This window comes from Silene latifolia, chromosome Y, assembly GCF_048544455.1.
Source record: "Silene latifolia isolate original U9 population chromosome Y, ASM4854445v1, whole genome shotgun sequence".
In the NCBI taxonomy this organism is placed as follows: Eukaryota; Viridiplantae; Streptophyta; class Magnoliopsida; order Caryophyllales; family Caryophyllaceae; genus Silene; species Silene latifolia.
Window position 1 is genome coordinate 106481305 of NC_133538.1, and position 14491 is coordinate 106495795.

At 39.0% G+C, this 14491-nt stretch overlaps 1 protein-coding gene across 1 annotated transcript; it reads right to left on the reverse strand.

The window, feature by feature from the left end:
* Window positions 1-662: 662 nt before the first annotated feature.
* On the reverse strand, window positions 663-1415 carry LOC141628687 (uncharacterized). The gene has a single exon (XM_074441795.1). It carries the CDS (start codon window positions 1413-1415, stop codon window positions 663-665), a length of 753 nt encoding a protein of 250 aa, XP_074297896.1.
* Window positions 1416-14491: the final 13076 nt, after the last annotated feature.

Sequence of the window (14491 nt, forward strand, 5' to 3'; positions counted from 1 at the left end):
CCATAAAATCATCGATAAATACCTCAATGAAACGTTCAAGATACTCAGAAAATATGCTAACCATACATCGCTGAAAGGTAGCAGGTGCATTACAAAGTCCAAAAGGCATACGTCGATACGCAAAGGTACCAAAAGGACAAGTAAATGTGGTTTTCTCTTGATCCTCAGGTGCAATAGCTACTTGAAAATACCCCGAATACCCATCTAAAAAGCAATAATAAGCCTTACCCACTAGTCTTCCAAGCATTTGGTCAATAAAAGGAAGAGGAGAGTGGTCTTTTCTAGTTACCGCATTCAACCTACGATAATCTATACAAACCCTCAACCCATTTTGGATCCTAGTGGGTACAAGCTCACCATCTTTGTTCTCAACTACGGTCACCCCAGACTTTTTAAGGACTACTTGGGTAGGACTCACCCATTTACTATCAGAAATATGATATATCATACCTACTTGAAGCAATTTGAGAACCTCTTTCTTCACTACCTCCATCATAAGAGGATTCAATTGACGTTGTGGTTGCCTTACCGTTTTAAGCATCATCCTCTAGCAAAATCCGGTGCATACAAGTACTTGGACTAATGCCCTTGATGTCGGCAATAGTCCAACCAATAGCTAATTTGTTCTCCACAAGTACATCTTTCAACCTTGCTTCTTGTTCCTAAGTGATCTTACTAGAGATGATAACAGGAAGTGTTTCTCCCTCACCAAGGAAGATATACTTCAAATGCTCGGGTAGAGGCTTAAGTTTTACCACAGGTGCCTGCAAAACAGATGGCAACAATTTCTCCGAAGGAACAGTTAATGGCAATTTATTATTAAAATCCAAAGGAAGCTCCTCCAACTTATGTAAATTGGCCACAACCTCCTTCAAGTCAGCAGAAAAAACATATTCTACCTCTTGACCATCCACACTATTTTCTAAAGCTATCTGCAACTCATCATCACCATTAAAACCAAATAAATCTTGGGCCAAAGGGTCAATAATGTCAATAAAATTCAAAGAGTAGTAATCATCAGGATATTTCATAGCATCATAGATGTTAAACTGCACCACTTGACCACTAGACTCCATAGTCATAGACCCACTAGATACATCAATCTTAGTGCTAGAAGTTTTCAAGAATGGCCTACCTAACAGAATAGGAGCTGCATGTTTATCATGTTTCATGTCTAGCACATAAAAATCAGCAGGAAAGATAAGATTATCAACCAAAACAAGCACATCCTCAACAATCCCTTTCGGGTAGACATTCGATCTATTAACTAACTGGATAACAAAACTAGTAGCATGTAGAGGACCAAGTTTCATAGATTCATATAAGGAGTAAGGCATCACATTAATTGAAGCTCCTAAATCTAGCATGGCCTTTTGAATCTTAGTGTTTCCAATGGTGCAAGGGATAGTGAACATGCCCGGATCACAACACTTAGTGAGTAATTTTCTTTGAAACATAGTAGACACATGTTCACTAACCTTCACTTTCTTCACCCCTTTCAGCTTGTTATTCCTTTTAATAGTACACAACTCTTTTAAGAATTTTGCATATTTAGGAATACTTTTCAAAAGATTAAGAAGGGTGATACGGTCGTTTCTGTACCAAAAATAAAATACCTAAGTACTACTAACAGAAGTCAGCGGTAAGTAGGGTCGATCTCCACAGGGAGGCTAAGTTGCTATATATCTGTTTAATTCGGTCTGTCAGAATGTCACAGAATTGGGGGTTTAAATTGTTTTACTAAAACTATTAAGATACTAAGGAAAGAGAGATAAAAATAGAGGAAATTAACAATAAATTGAAGGGAACTAGGATTTCGGGTCAACAATAAACGTCATTCAGTCACAACTAAGGTCACAGATCAGTCGATGTGTCGGTCTAAGGGGCAACGAATATCTTCTTTCGGTCTCAATTCACCCTAAAATGCTATTAGCTTAACTTTCGCCCTCACTAAAGCATCCTATTGATCACTGCAGGTCTCACCCCTTCCAACCTTTCGGTCCAGGTCAAGGTTTACCTAAATTAAAAGGCTAATTGTGTCGACTCAACTAGTAGGATACAGTTAAAGCAGCAATTAACAACAAAGACTACAACTACAACGACATATCTAATAACCTAATTAGTAACTAACATTAGTCTAATGAATCACCTAGTCCTAGCAGAGGAATTTAGCTAGACATAATGGAATAAAGAATAAGAACAAGGAAAAGAATAATAAACATTAACATAAAATAAAGAGGGAAAAGAAGGGAAAAGAAGTTACAGTAGAAATAGATCCGGAATTAATAGAAAAATAAGGTAGCAGCAGTAATAGTGTATGGAATTATAAGAGATCCCGAGAGGGGAAGAGAAGAGAGAGTTACAATTGACGTAATACCTTCCTATTTATAAGAAAATAGGAATTATTCAACCTAATGACGGAAATAAATTAAAAAGCCCAAGCCCGTAGGAGAATCCACTCGATCGAGTGATTTAAAGCCACTCGATCGAGTAAACTAAAGCTTAAACCACTCGATCGAGTAGAAAATCTACTCGATCGAGTAAATCCTAAAATGCCACTACTCGATCGAGTAGAAAAAGGACTCGATCGAACATAATTCTACTCGATCGAGCACTTTCCAGCAACAATTTCCTGCTTTGCACACTGAACTTCAAACGGCTGCCATTTCTTCGTTACTTGGTCAAACAGAGTGATTCCGGTGGCATTGGAAAGCTAAGAGGACAAACTTTCATCTCCAGTTGGAATCACCTGAGTATCAGTTGTAGAATTCGAGATATGTCTCTCCAAAGTAGGCACTAGCAATTTGAAGTTCCTCCTTTGCTCGCCTAGCTATCTTTCTTCTTTGCGCATCTCAAAATAGCTATATTCCCGCTCAAAATTCACTCTTCCTCCAAATGCATGCTAAACGGACGGTAAAAGGCTTTATTTCACTACTTTCTGGTTCATTCCTGCAAATAAGACAAAACAAACCAAAGTAGCATATTCGGGGCATTTCGTAGCATAAACTACGATAAAAGCGTGGAAATACGTGCATGAAAAGGCCTAAAAAGACTATATAAAATGCACGTATCAAATCTCCCCAAACCAAACCTTTACTCGTCCTCGAGTAAACTAAATGCAAACTAATGGAACGGTAAAGATAACTCAGAGCTAGCTACAAATGCCCACTTAAACCAATTTAATGCAACAAACTAACACTTATAGCAAACAGTCAAATGCAAACGAGTTGTAAGATGTTTATAATAAAGCTGAACCGTTGACCTTGCAAGACCTTTAATAATGGACACTCACGGGTCACTCTTCTCTCATGAACCAAAGGGTAAGCATATGAATGTAAGAGAGGAAGAGAAATAGTCGCTCACCTAAACTACGACCTACACAACATGCATGCAACTAATATGATAGACAATTCTAGCTACCGTACATACATTCCAACCAAACAAGGTCCTGTCACAGCCGAGGGCTTACAAAATATGGTAAAGTGAGGCAATGGGTAAGAAAAGGCAAAACATTTATGGGAATGTGGAGGTATAGGTGATCAAGCTAGTACCTAAACAGAACAATATGATAACATCCATTTCCAACTCAATTATGAAATTAAGCACAATGCCCTTCATTTGGCATAAAACTCACCAAACCGAACTGAAAAATACTCCTCAATAAATGTAAATAAAGCATAGGAGTGAAACCGTCAACCAAACAACATCTTTTTTTTCTTTTTCTTTCTATTTTTTTTCGATTTCTTCTTTTCTTTTTTCTTTTTCGAACTCCCTTTTTTTTTTTTACATTTTTCATGTTTTTTCTTTTTCACGTCTTTTTTCATCATCCTCCCTTCCTTCATAAAATACCAACTCCGATAATAAATGGATACAAGCCAAACTCGGCACAATAAAATTAATACCGCTAAAACATACACTAAACTAGCTTGACAAGGCAGGCTTAAATTTGGAATGTAGCTAAGGGTCAACAGGCAAATTTGGCTAATGTGGAGTTAAATGGGTAAAAATGAAAGAAAAGGGAATGTAAGCACCTCCCTGCATGTGACACCAACCACTAACCCGAATGTATGTAGGCAAAAGGCAATTGAATTTCATATATGTGCAAATTGATGAACATGATATGCAAGGAGTAACTACTCACAATCCTGCATGAAACTGGTCATAAATCACACCAGTTTATACGGCTCTAATCCTTAGAATATATAAGTAGGTTGCCAAAATTTCAGGTCAAGTCTATTCGTTCAGCTAAATTTAACATAAACTCGTAGATTATGCAAAAGACAAAGCTAAAAAGATAATAGTTCATGCAAGGCTTAAGCAAAAAGACAAATAATAGTGCAATTTCATCATTGAAATCGACCGTTTCGACTCAACCTATATGCTAAAATAAACGTGATTTTTGAAATTATTGAAATTTTCAATTTTTATGAGATTTTAAATTTTATATGAAAAATAAACAACAATGCATACGAAGATTAAACGTGATAACCGAAATGCAAATAAAGACAAGATGCAGACACAGATATGGATGCATAACCTCCCAAAACCAAACCGTACAATGCCCTCATTGTACCAAAACATGGAAAGGAAATGCAAACTAAAAGAGAAATAGTGGAAATGCGGAAAACTTACAAGATTGCGCGAATAAGAGACCTCCCCAAACCAGCCAACAACGTGGGAGGTCACTAATAGCACCGAAATATCGTCACAAGAAGCTAATCCAAGCAATGGGCGTCCAAAACAGCTCGATCGAGAGGAATAGTGGTCGATCGAGTAAAATTGTGGTCGATCGAGTATTTATTTTTTTTATTTTTTTTTCCAGGTACTCGATCGAGTAGAATAAGTACTCGATCGAGTGATTTCAGCAGCAAAAGCTCTCGATCGAGTACAAAAAGTACTCGATCGAGTGATCCTTAGTATATTCCTGCAAAAGACGCAATAAAAACAGCCCGCAAAACTAACAAAGCAAGCATACTGATATAGTCCATGGTATGAAAACCATTTATTACAACTGAAATGAAATAAAATGAAAAATAAATCTCCTGGTTGCCTCCCGGGTAGCGCTAACCAATCAAGTCCCAGCTCGACCTTCTTTTCTTCGAGCCTCTCTAATCGATTATAATCAAAAACTCAAAGCGCGACATTAAATCATACATCTGCGCATGTGCTACAAAAAAGCATAAGTAGCACCATAGTGGAATAAAAATATAGGAAATAAAAATGTTAAACTGTTTAAGTCTAACAAATTTCCTATGAGAGCTCCTAAATTTATCCACAAAATATAGGAGCGCGGGAGCAATAGACGATAAAATAAGGCCCCGTTTCAGATTAACAATATTGAAATGATAAGGACGGCGGAAAATCGTTAAATTATTCGACCTACTGGGAAGGGGCAAAGCATTAGAATGTGGAGTGTAAGTTAAACGAGGCAGCTTACTATTTAAACAAACAATAAATAAATTATCGTTTACTACCTCGGGTTGGTCGTTCTCATTGACGGAATCATTAACAAAGGAAGATATTACCTCTTCCGCGCTAGGAGCAATCACCGACTCAACTGCCTCTTCGTCACCCTCCTCAGTGGATATCGTCCCGTAAATCGCAGCCTCTTGTGTATCCGACTCAGCTTTGAATATGGGAGATTTGTTGGGGTTGGTGTCCTTAACAGTTAGTGCAAGGACTTATAAACCTCTAAAAGGATCAAAGGGCATACTTTGGTATTATTATCAGTTGATCCACGTTTATCAATAACGGTTGGCTTGCTAGATAAGTTTGACGTTATTGTCATACAGATGGCGGTGATCAACTGGTCCCTAAAAGTCACACCTATAGGATACGTTCGAGAGATGTGACGGTATGAAAATACTGTCATGTAGATGCCAAAATTGACTAACCAGTTAGTCCGAGTTATTTGACTAGTAATTAGTCAAATGTGTGATGTTGAGATATTGTATTTAATACGGATTAAATATCATGGGCTATGGCGAATTAACCAGTTAATTCGTAAAATTAAATATAAACGATTTATATTTAATTAAATGTATATTGAATATAATTATACAATACTTGCTTTGTCGGACACGTATTAATAATTCAAATAACCCGTATTATTAGTTGATGCCTTAATTTCCGATAACCGATAACAATTTATAATATAAACCCGTCATATACATTTTAGCATTTGGCGAAACCGGACCTCGAGCTAAAATTAAGAGGAAGTGGAAGCCCACTTCCCCATGCATGCACTCGGTCCGGCCGAACCAAACAAAAGGAGAGACTCCCTCTCCTTTTGACCTAGACAATTTCATTTGCAGAAAAACTAGGGTTTTGAAGAGCATTCTCCTCTGAAAAACCTGAGATCTCTCATCTCGACAAAACTCACATCAGTTCTCCCTATATTGCAAGGCAATCGGAGAACACTGTTCTAGCACAAGGGCATATCTCGGACAAAGTCTTGGGTGTAACGATTAGGAGGAAATCGCTTTGATTTACATTTCTTTACGCCGCAATTTAAAGGACCCGAGGTTATTTCTATACATTAATCATTTCATTGTGTTTATCGTTTTATGACTATAAATTGCATGTCTAAATTTACGTTATAGTCCTGCAATTAAAGGGTAGTATACGGATATTAACCTACAAGTGGTATCAGAGCGAGGCCACGTGAATTTTTCATGTGTTTTTCATAAAACGTTTTTGAAACGATGATTTTCTGCTTTGAAAACCGTGCCTAGTATACACGGCAGATTTTTTTTTCAAACCGTGTCATGTATTACACGGTAATTTCATGTTTTTTCGATTTGGTTTTTGCATATTGTTGTTTTATACAGAGATTATAACAATATGTCATGTTTTGTCAATTGTCAAATTTGTTTTAATGCGTTTTTGATCATATTTGCAATTGATTTTGTCTCGAAATATGTTTTCACGAGGGTTTTGGATTTTCCAGAGATTTTTGCACTCGATCGACCATGTTTTTAATCGATCGAGTGGCTTTTCTGTATAATTTTTGCTCGATCGAGTCCCTGCTGTACTCGATCGACCCTGTTCCAAATTTTTTGCTTGATCGAGTCCTTCTTTGTACTCGATCGACCCCTTTCAAAACCCCTCTGCTCGATCGAGTTGTCCTCGTACTCGATCGAGTAGTTTTGCTGATATAGGTACACGATCGACCTCCAGTTTAGTCGATCGAGCACCTCCTGGTTAGCATACCTCTCGATCGACTTGCAGTTCAGTCGATCGAGCCCTCCTGTCCCTCGATCGAGCACTTATGTCCCTGGATCGAGGGATTTAAATCTTTAACAGACTTTGAAAATTTGTTTCTTTTGATTTAAATTTTCTTTTGGCTTAAATATGTACTTTATACGGATATAGTACACTCGCTTAATAGTGAATTGATTCACTCACGTACCATATAGTTGTTTTAAAGCGTCTTTAAAATGACGGATTATAATGGATTAAAATTAAATGATAGAAGCGGTTTTATCACATGAATTTTAATCATTAAAAGGTGGTTTGGATAAATTTAACATAATTACGGAATTATGTCACGAATGAATTTTTTTTTAGTTGATGCTTTTTTATTTATCGTTAATTTATGAATGCCGTGAATGCCTTTTAATTACGTATTTAATTTTTACAATTGATTGTAACTTAGTGTGGCCTTAGTAGAACGTGTTACCGTAATGATGGAACACGGTCTTGGTTGTATTTTGAGATCTTGTATCTCCGTTTTGGATTTTTCACTTGTAATTACAGTTTTAATTAGAATGTAAATAGGTTTATATTTTGTAATTATAAATTTGTAATTTTTGAGAAGACCAAAGATGGAGACCAGATGCTCACTCCCGCTACTTGGATCAAGATGGAACATCAAGACAAGCTTTTCGGGTCCAACGGTGGATTCCAAAGTTGTATTATGTTCTTTTACTAGGATAGGCCACACTAGGAAATTTTTTATTTACGTATTGCATTACTTTATTTATTCATTGTTACGATAATTTGCATCATTTTCCGCCTAAAACCAAACCACCTAATTATTACATGAAAACTGACACATATAGAGGTCACGAGTTAGTTTTCTTTGACATTCGTATGTCACACGATCATGTTAAGCCATCACCCAAATTAATTCATTCACGCAGACGCTAGTTATTCGTTCACTTAAAATGAATTATAATTTAGTTGATGGGATCTTCCTCGTATAAACAAAAATTGAGAACAGTCTTTATAGGTCAAACTTCAATGAGTCCCTTCTTCGTCGGTAGGCATACTATGACCCCTTCTACGTCGGGTAAGTTGGAACCGATTGACCTATTTTATCTCAACACTATGGTCACTCGTACGATCCTGTGACTATGGTGGACTATAGATAGGATTTACGGAAATCTATCGACCAAGAGTTCTTCCGGAAGAATTAGCTAAACAGTTGGCTTATCAGTTTACAGAAATTGAGTCTTGGGATCACTTGTATCATTCTTGAGGGAGATCAATTATGCAAGTGGGAGAGTCTACATGTTTAAAATGAATTTTAAAATAGACTTAAATCACCTCGATGAGTTGCTTATTTCGTTTTGTTTTTCCTTCTTTTTCAGTGTAGATCACGTATTAAACTGCTAAACATCAAATGGCTGGTTCAAGTGATAACCCAATGCCAAGTGCCACATTGGACCGTGAGTCCTGGCTTAGGATCTTCATGAGTCAGATGAATCAGTCTACTCGACTGAAGAATGACGGATCCAACTTCGCGGACTGGGAGGCGGCATTACGGAATGCTGCCGCTGCTGACGGAAAGCTCAGATATCTGCTTGAGCCCATGCCGTTAAACCCAGGCCCCACGGCTGGAATAAACGAGATCGACAAGTATAACGATTTCGCTTTAGAAGCGGGTGCGGTAAAGAACGTACTTATTTTTGCAATGGAACCCAATTTGCAGAAACGCTTCATAGCCCATGGTGCAAACAAGATTTTCACCACGCTCACTAAGGAATTCTCGAAAGCACCGAGAATCGTGACCTATGAGCATACCACTCGCTTCTTTGATGCGAGACTCCAGAAGGGCCAACCGGTTAGCCCACACATTCTCAGCATGATTGAGAATGTCGAGAAACTGGAGACCTTTAACTGTAACATCAGCAAGAATATTGTTATCGACCGTATTCTTCACTCACTCCACGATGGTTATTCGCAATTCAGAGCGAATTACTATATGAATGATTTGAAGAAAACTCCCCATGAATTGCACTCCCTCCTCGTACAGACCGAGAAGGACATGAAGTTCAGTGGGAGTTCGAAACAGGATGTTCTCGTTGTGTCAAACAAAGGGAAAGGTAAGGGCAAAGCTCCGGCAAACCTAACAGTAGGTAAGGCGAAGTTCAAGAAGTCGGGTTCAGGTAAGAGTGGTCCTGGTGAGGCGAGTAACTCATCAGGCATGACAAAGAGCAAGAGTGAAAACATGGAATGCCACCATTGCCACATGACTGGGTATTGGAGACGCACATGTCCTGTTTATCATGAGGACTTAAAGGCAGGTCGTGTTAAACCTGTTGGTATGTCTTCTCTCTCTTCTACTTTTATTCATATGATTGAGATTAACCACGCAAGTTACGGAACTTGGGTACTTGATACTGGTTGTGGTTCTCATCTGTGTAATCATGTGCAGGGGCTCCGAAACATCGAACCCCTCGTAAAGGGTGAGGTGGACCTGCGTGTTGGGAATGGAGCAAGAGTAGCTGCCATCTCCAAGGGGACATATGTGATCCAGCTTCCAAGCGGATTTGAGTTATCATTATATGATTGCTATTATGTTCCTAGTCTTTCGAAAAACATTATTTCGGTTTAAGCGCTTGATAAACTTGGTTTTTCATTTGTAATAGAAAACAATGCTTGCATTTTCTCATTACACGATATGATTTACTGACAAGCGGTTTCCATGAACGGAATTTATGTTTTAGATCAGACCTCGGAAATATTACACATAATGAATAAAAAGTTAAAGGTTGGTGACAAAGATCAAACGTATCTATGGCAACGCCCGTATGGGACACATTAATGAGAAACGCGTAAAACACTCATCAAACATGGAGCTATCTCGGCCTTTGATTTTCAATCATTTGGCACGTGTGAATCATGTCTCATCGGTAAGATGACTCGGATTTCCTTCAAAGGTGTTGGAATGCGCGCTGCTGACCTATTAGGGCTCATACACACGGATGTATGTGGTCCTATGTCAATCACCGCACGAGAAGGCTATAGGTATTTCATCACTTTCACGGACGATTTGAGTAGATATGGCTATGTCTACTTAATGAAGCACAAAAGTGAATCCTTTGAGAAATTCAAGGAATACCAAAATAGGGTACAGAACCTATTAGGTAGAAAGATTAAAACACTGCGTTCAGATCGTGGTGGCGAGTATCTTTCTCACGAGTTTGATCAACACCTAAAGGACTGTGGGATTGCCCTACAGTTAACTCCACCTGGAACACCTCAGTTGAATGGTGTGTCCGAACGGAGAAATCGAACACTACTTGATATGGTTCGATCCATGATGAGTCACACGGTTTTACCTGATTCATTATGGGGTTATGCTCTCTTGTCAGCCGCTCTAATACTTAACCGAAGTCCGTCTAAAGCTGTTGACAAGACTCCATATGAACTATGGAAGGGAACGGTCCCTAACTTGTCCTTTATACGGGTTTGGGGCTGCGAGGCTTATGTCAAGTGGAGACCTGAAGATAAGCTCGGCCCGCGATCGGTCAAGACATACTTTATAGGTTATCCTAAAGGATCACGTGGTCATTACTTCTATTCGCCAACCGAACAACGTGTTTTTGTTGCGGCTAGTGCGACATTCTTAGAGAAGGAATTTCTCGAGAATGCAAAGAGTGATAGAACCTTCGACCTGTCGGAGATTCCAGAACCAAATACCGAGCAACTATTGGAGGAACCTATTCCTTCAATCCCGGCTGCGTGAACATTCTGAGGAACCTAGGAGGTCGGGAAGAGTCTCTTTTCCTCCGGACAGATACATCGGTATGGTCGAGGAACATGACATAGATGACGTTCTACTCTTAACGAGTAGTGAACCCGCAACCTATAAAGGTGCCATGACTAGTTCTGACTCGAAACTATGGCTTGAGGCCATGCAATCCGAGATGGACTCCATGTATGAGAACAACGTGTGGGATCTTGTTGACTTACCTGCTAAGGTTCGTCCCCTTCAATGCAAATGGCTTTACAAGATAAAGCATTCTGTGGAAGGTCGGCAAGATATCTACAAAGCACGACTAGTTGCAAAAGGTTTCACCCAAGTGCCAGGTTTGCACTACGATGAGATTTTTGCACCCGTAGTTATCTTTGCGTTCCATTCGGATTATCTTAGCGATCGCTGCTTTTCATGACTATGAAATTTGGCAAATGGATGTGAAAACCGCCTTCTTAAACGGCTTTTTGGAGGAAGAGTTGTACATGGTACAACCCGAAGGTTTCATCGATCCTGAACATCCTAAGAAAGTGTGCAAGCTTAAGCGTTCCATTTATGGACTTAAGCAAGCATCACGGAGTTGGAATCATCGCTTCGACCAAGTGATAAAAGAAAATGGATTTACTCGATCGGTCGAGGAACCATGTCTATATATCAAGTCGAGTGGGAGCAAGATTGTCTTCCTAATATTGTATGTTGACGACATACTCCTGATTGGGAATGACATACCTCTCTTAACTTCGGTGAAAGTATGGTTGAAAAACCATTTCCGGATGAAAGATCTGGGAGAGGCACAAAGAATTCTAGGCATCCGCATCTATCGAGATAGATCACGACGGATGTTATCTCTCGATCGGGGAGTCTTACATAGACAAAGTCCTAGAGAGATTCAGCATGACTAACTCCAAGAAGGGTTCCTTCCCATGGCTCCGGGGTGCATTTGAGCAAGTCTCGGGCACCGAGACACACGGAAGAGAAAGAGCGCATGACACGGATTCCTTATGCTTCGGCTATAGGATCAATCATGTATGCCATGATATGCACACGTCCGGACGTGGCATATGCATTGAGTATGACAAGTCGATTCCAACAAAGAACCAGGTGAACCACATTGGTCGGTGTCAAGAACATTCTTAAGTACCTCCGGAGGACTAAAGATTGGGCATTGACTTATGGAGGCTCTCAAACGCTATGCGCAACCGGTTACGCAGATGCTAGCTTCCAAACGGATCGTGATGACTCGAAATCTCAGTCAGGATTCGTTTTTACTCTTAATGGCGCTGCGATCACCGGAAGAGTTCAAACAAACTGTTACAAGAGATTCTACGACCGAGTCCGAGTACTATGCCGCGTCTGAAGCTACAAAGGAAGCGATATGGATGCGTCAATTCTTACATGGGCTATCTGTAGTGCCTAGTTCGAATGACCCGATCACCATCTATTGCGACAATAGTGGTGCCATCTTCCAAGCTAAGGAGCCAAAGTCTAGCAACAAGTCTAGACATGTACAACGGAAAGCTCATCTAATCCGGGATTACGTGGAGCAAAAGACAGTTAGTGCGGATAACGTCATTGCACATGCACTTGTACGGACAAGTGGGAGCTTGTTGGGGTTGGTGTCCTTAACAGTTAGTGCAAGGACTTATAAACCTCTAAAAGGATCAAAGGGCATACTTTTGTATTATTATCAGTTGATCCACGTTTATCAATAACGGTTGGCTTGCTAGATAAGTTTGACGTTATTGTCATACAGATGGCGGTGATCAACTGGTCCCTAAAAGTCACACCTATAGGATACGTTCGAGAGATGTGACGGTATGAAAATACTGTCATGTAGATGCCAAAATTGACTAACCAGTTAGTCCGAGTTATTTGACTAGTAATTAGTCAAATGTGTGATGTTGAGATATTGTATTTAATACGGATTAAATATCATGGGCTATGGCGAATTAACCAGTTAATTCGTAAAATTAAATATAAACGATTTATATTTAATTAAATGTATATTGAATATAATTATACAATACTGCTTTGTCGGACACGAATTAATAATTCAGCTAACCCGTATTATTAGCTGATGCCTTAATTTCCGATAACCGATAACAGTTTATAATATAAACCCGTCATATACATTTTAGCATTTGGCGAACTGGACCTCGAGCTAAAATTAAGAGGAAGTGGAAGCCCACTTCCCCATGCATGCACTCGGTCCGGCCGAACCAAACAAAAGGAGAGACTCCTCTCCTTTTGACCTAGACAATTTCATTTGCGAAAAAACTAGGGTTTTGAAGAGCATTCTCCTCGAAAAACCTGAGATCTCTCATCTCGACAAAACTCACATCAGTTCTCCCTATATTGCAAGGCAATCGGAGAACACTGTTCTAGCACAAGGGCATATCTCGGACAAAGTCTTGGGTGTAACGATTAGGAGGAAATCTGCTTTGATTTCTGTTCTTTACGCCGCAATTTAAAGGACCCGAGGTTATTTCTATACATTAATCATTTCATTGTGTTTATCGTTTTATGACTATAAATTGCATGTCTAAATTTACGTTATAGTCCTGCAATTAAAGGGTAGTATACGGATATTAACCTACAAGTGGTATCAGAGCGAGGCCACGTGAATTTTTCATGTGTTTTTCATAAAACGTTTTTGAAACGATGATTTTCTGCTTTGAAAACCGTGCCTAGTATACACGGCAGTTTTTTTTCAAACCGTGTCATGTATTACACGGTAATTTCATGTTTTTTCGATTTGGTTTTTGCATATTGTTGTTTTATACAGAGATTATAACAATATGTCATGTTTTGTCAATTGTCAAATTTGTTTTAATGCGTTTTTGATCATATTTGCAATTGATTTTGTCTCGAAATATGTTTTCACGAGGGTTTTGGATTTTCCAGAGATTTTTGCACTCGATCGACCATGTTTTTAATCGATCGAGTGGCTTTTCTCAGATAATTTTTGCTCGATCGAGTCCCTCTTTGTACTCGATCGACCACTGCTTCAAATTTTTGCTTGATCGAGTCCTTGCTTGTACTCGATCGACACGCTTTCAAAACCCCTCTGCTCGATCGAGTTGTCCTCGTACTCGATCGAGTAGTTTTGTTGATATAGGTACGATCGACCTCCAGTTTAGTCGATCGAGCACCTCCTGGTTAGCATACCTCTCGATCGACTTGCGCTTGATCGATCGAGCCCTCTGTCCCCTCGATCGAGCACTTATGTCCCTGGATCGAGGGATTTAAATCTTTTAACAGACTTTGAAAATTTGTTTCTTTTGATTTAAATTTTCTTTTGGCTTAAATATGTACTTTATACGGATATAGTACACTCGCTTAATAGTGAATTGATTCACTCACGTACCATATAGTTGTTTTAAAGCGTCTTTAAAATGACGGATTATAATGGATTAAAATTAAATGATAGAAGCGGTTTTATCACATGAATTTTAATCATTAAAAGGTGGTTTGGATAAATTTAACATAATTACGGAATTATGTCAC

Coding starts and splice junctions, on each gene's coding strand:
- LOC141628687 (XM_074441795.1), bottom strand. CDS start 1,415: ATGTTCACTATCCCTTGCACCATTGGAAACACTAAGATTCAAAAGGCC.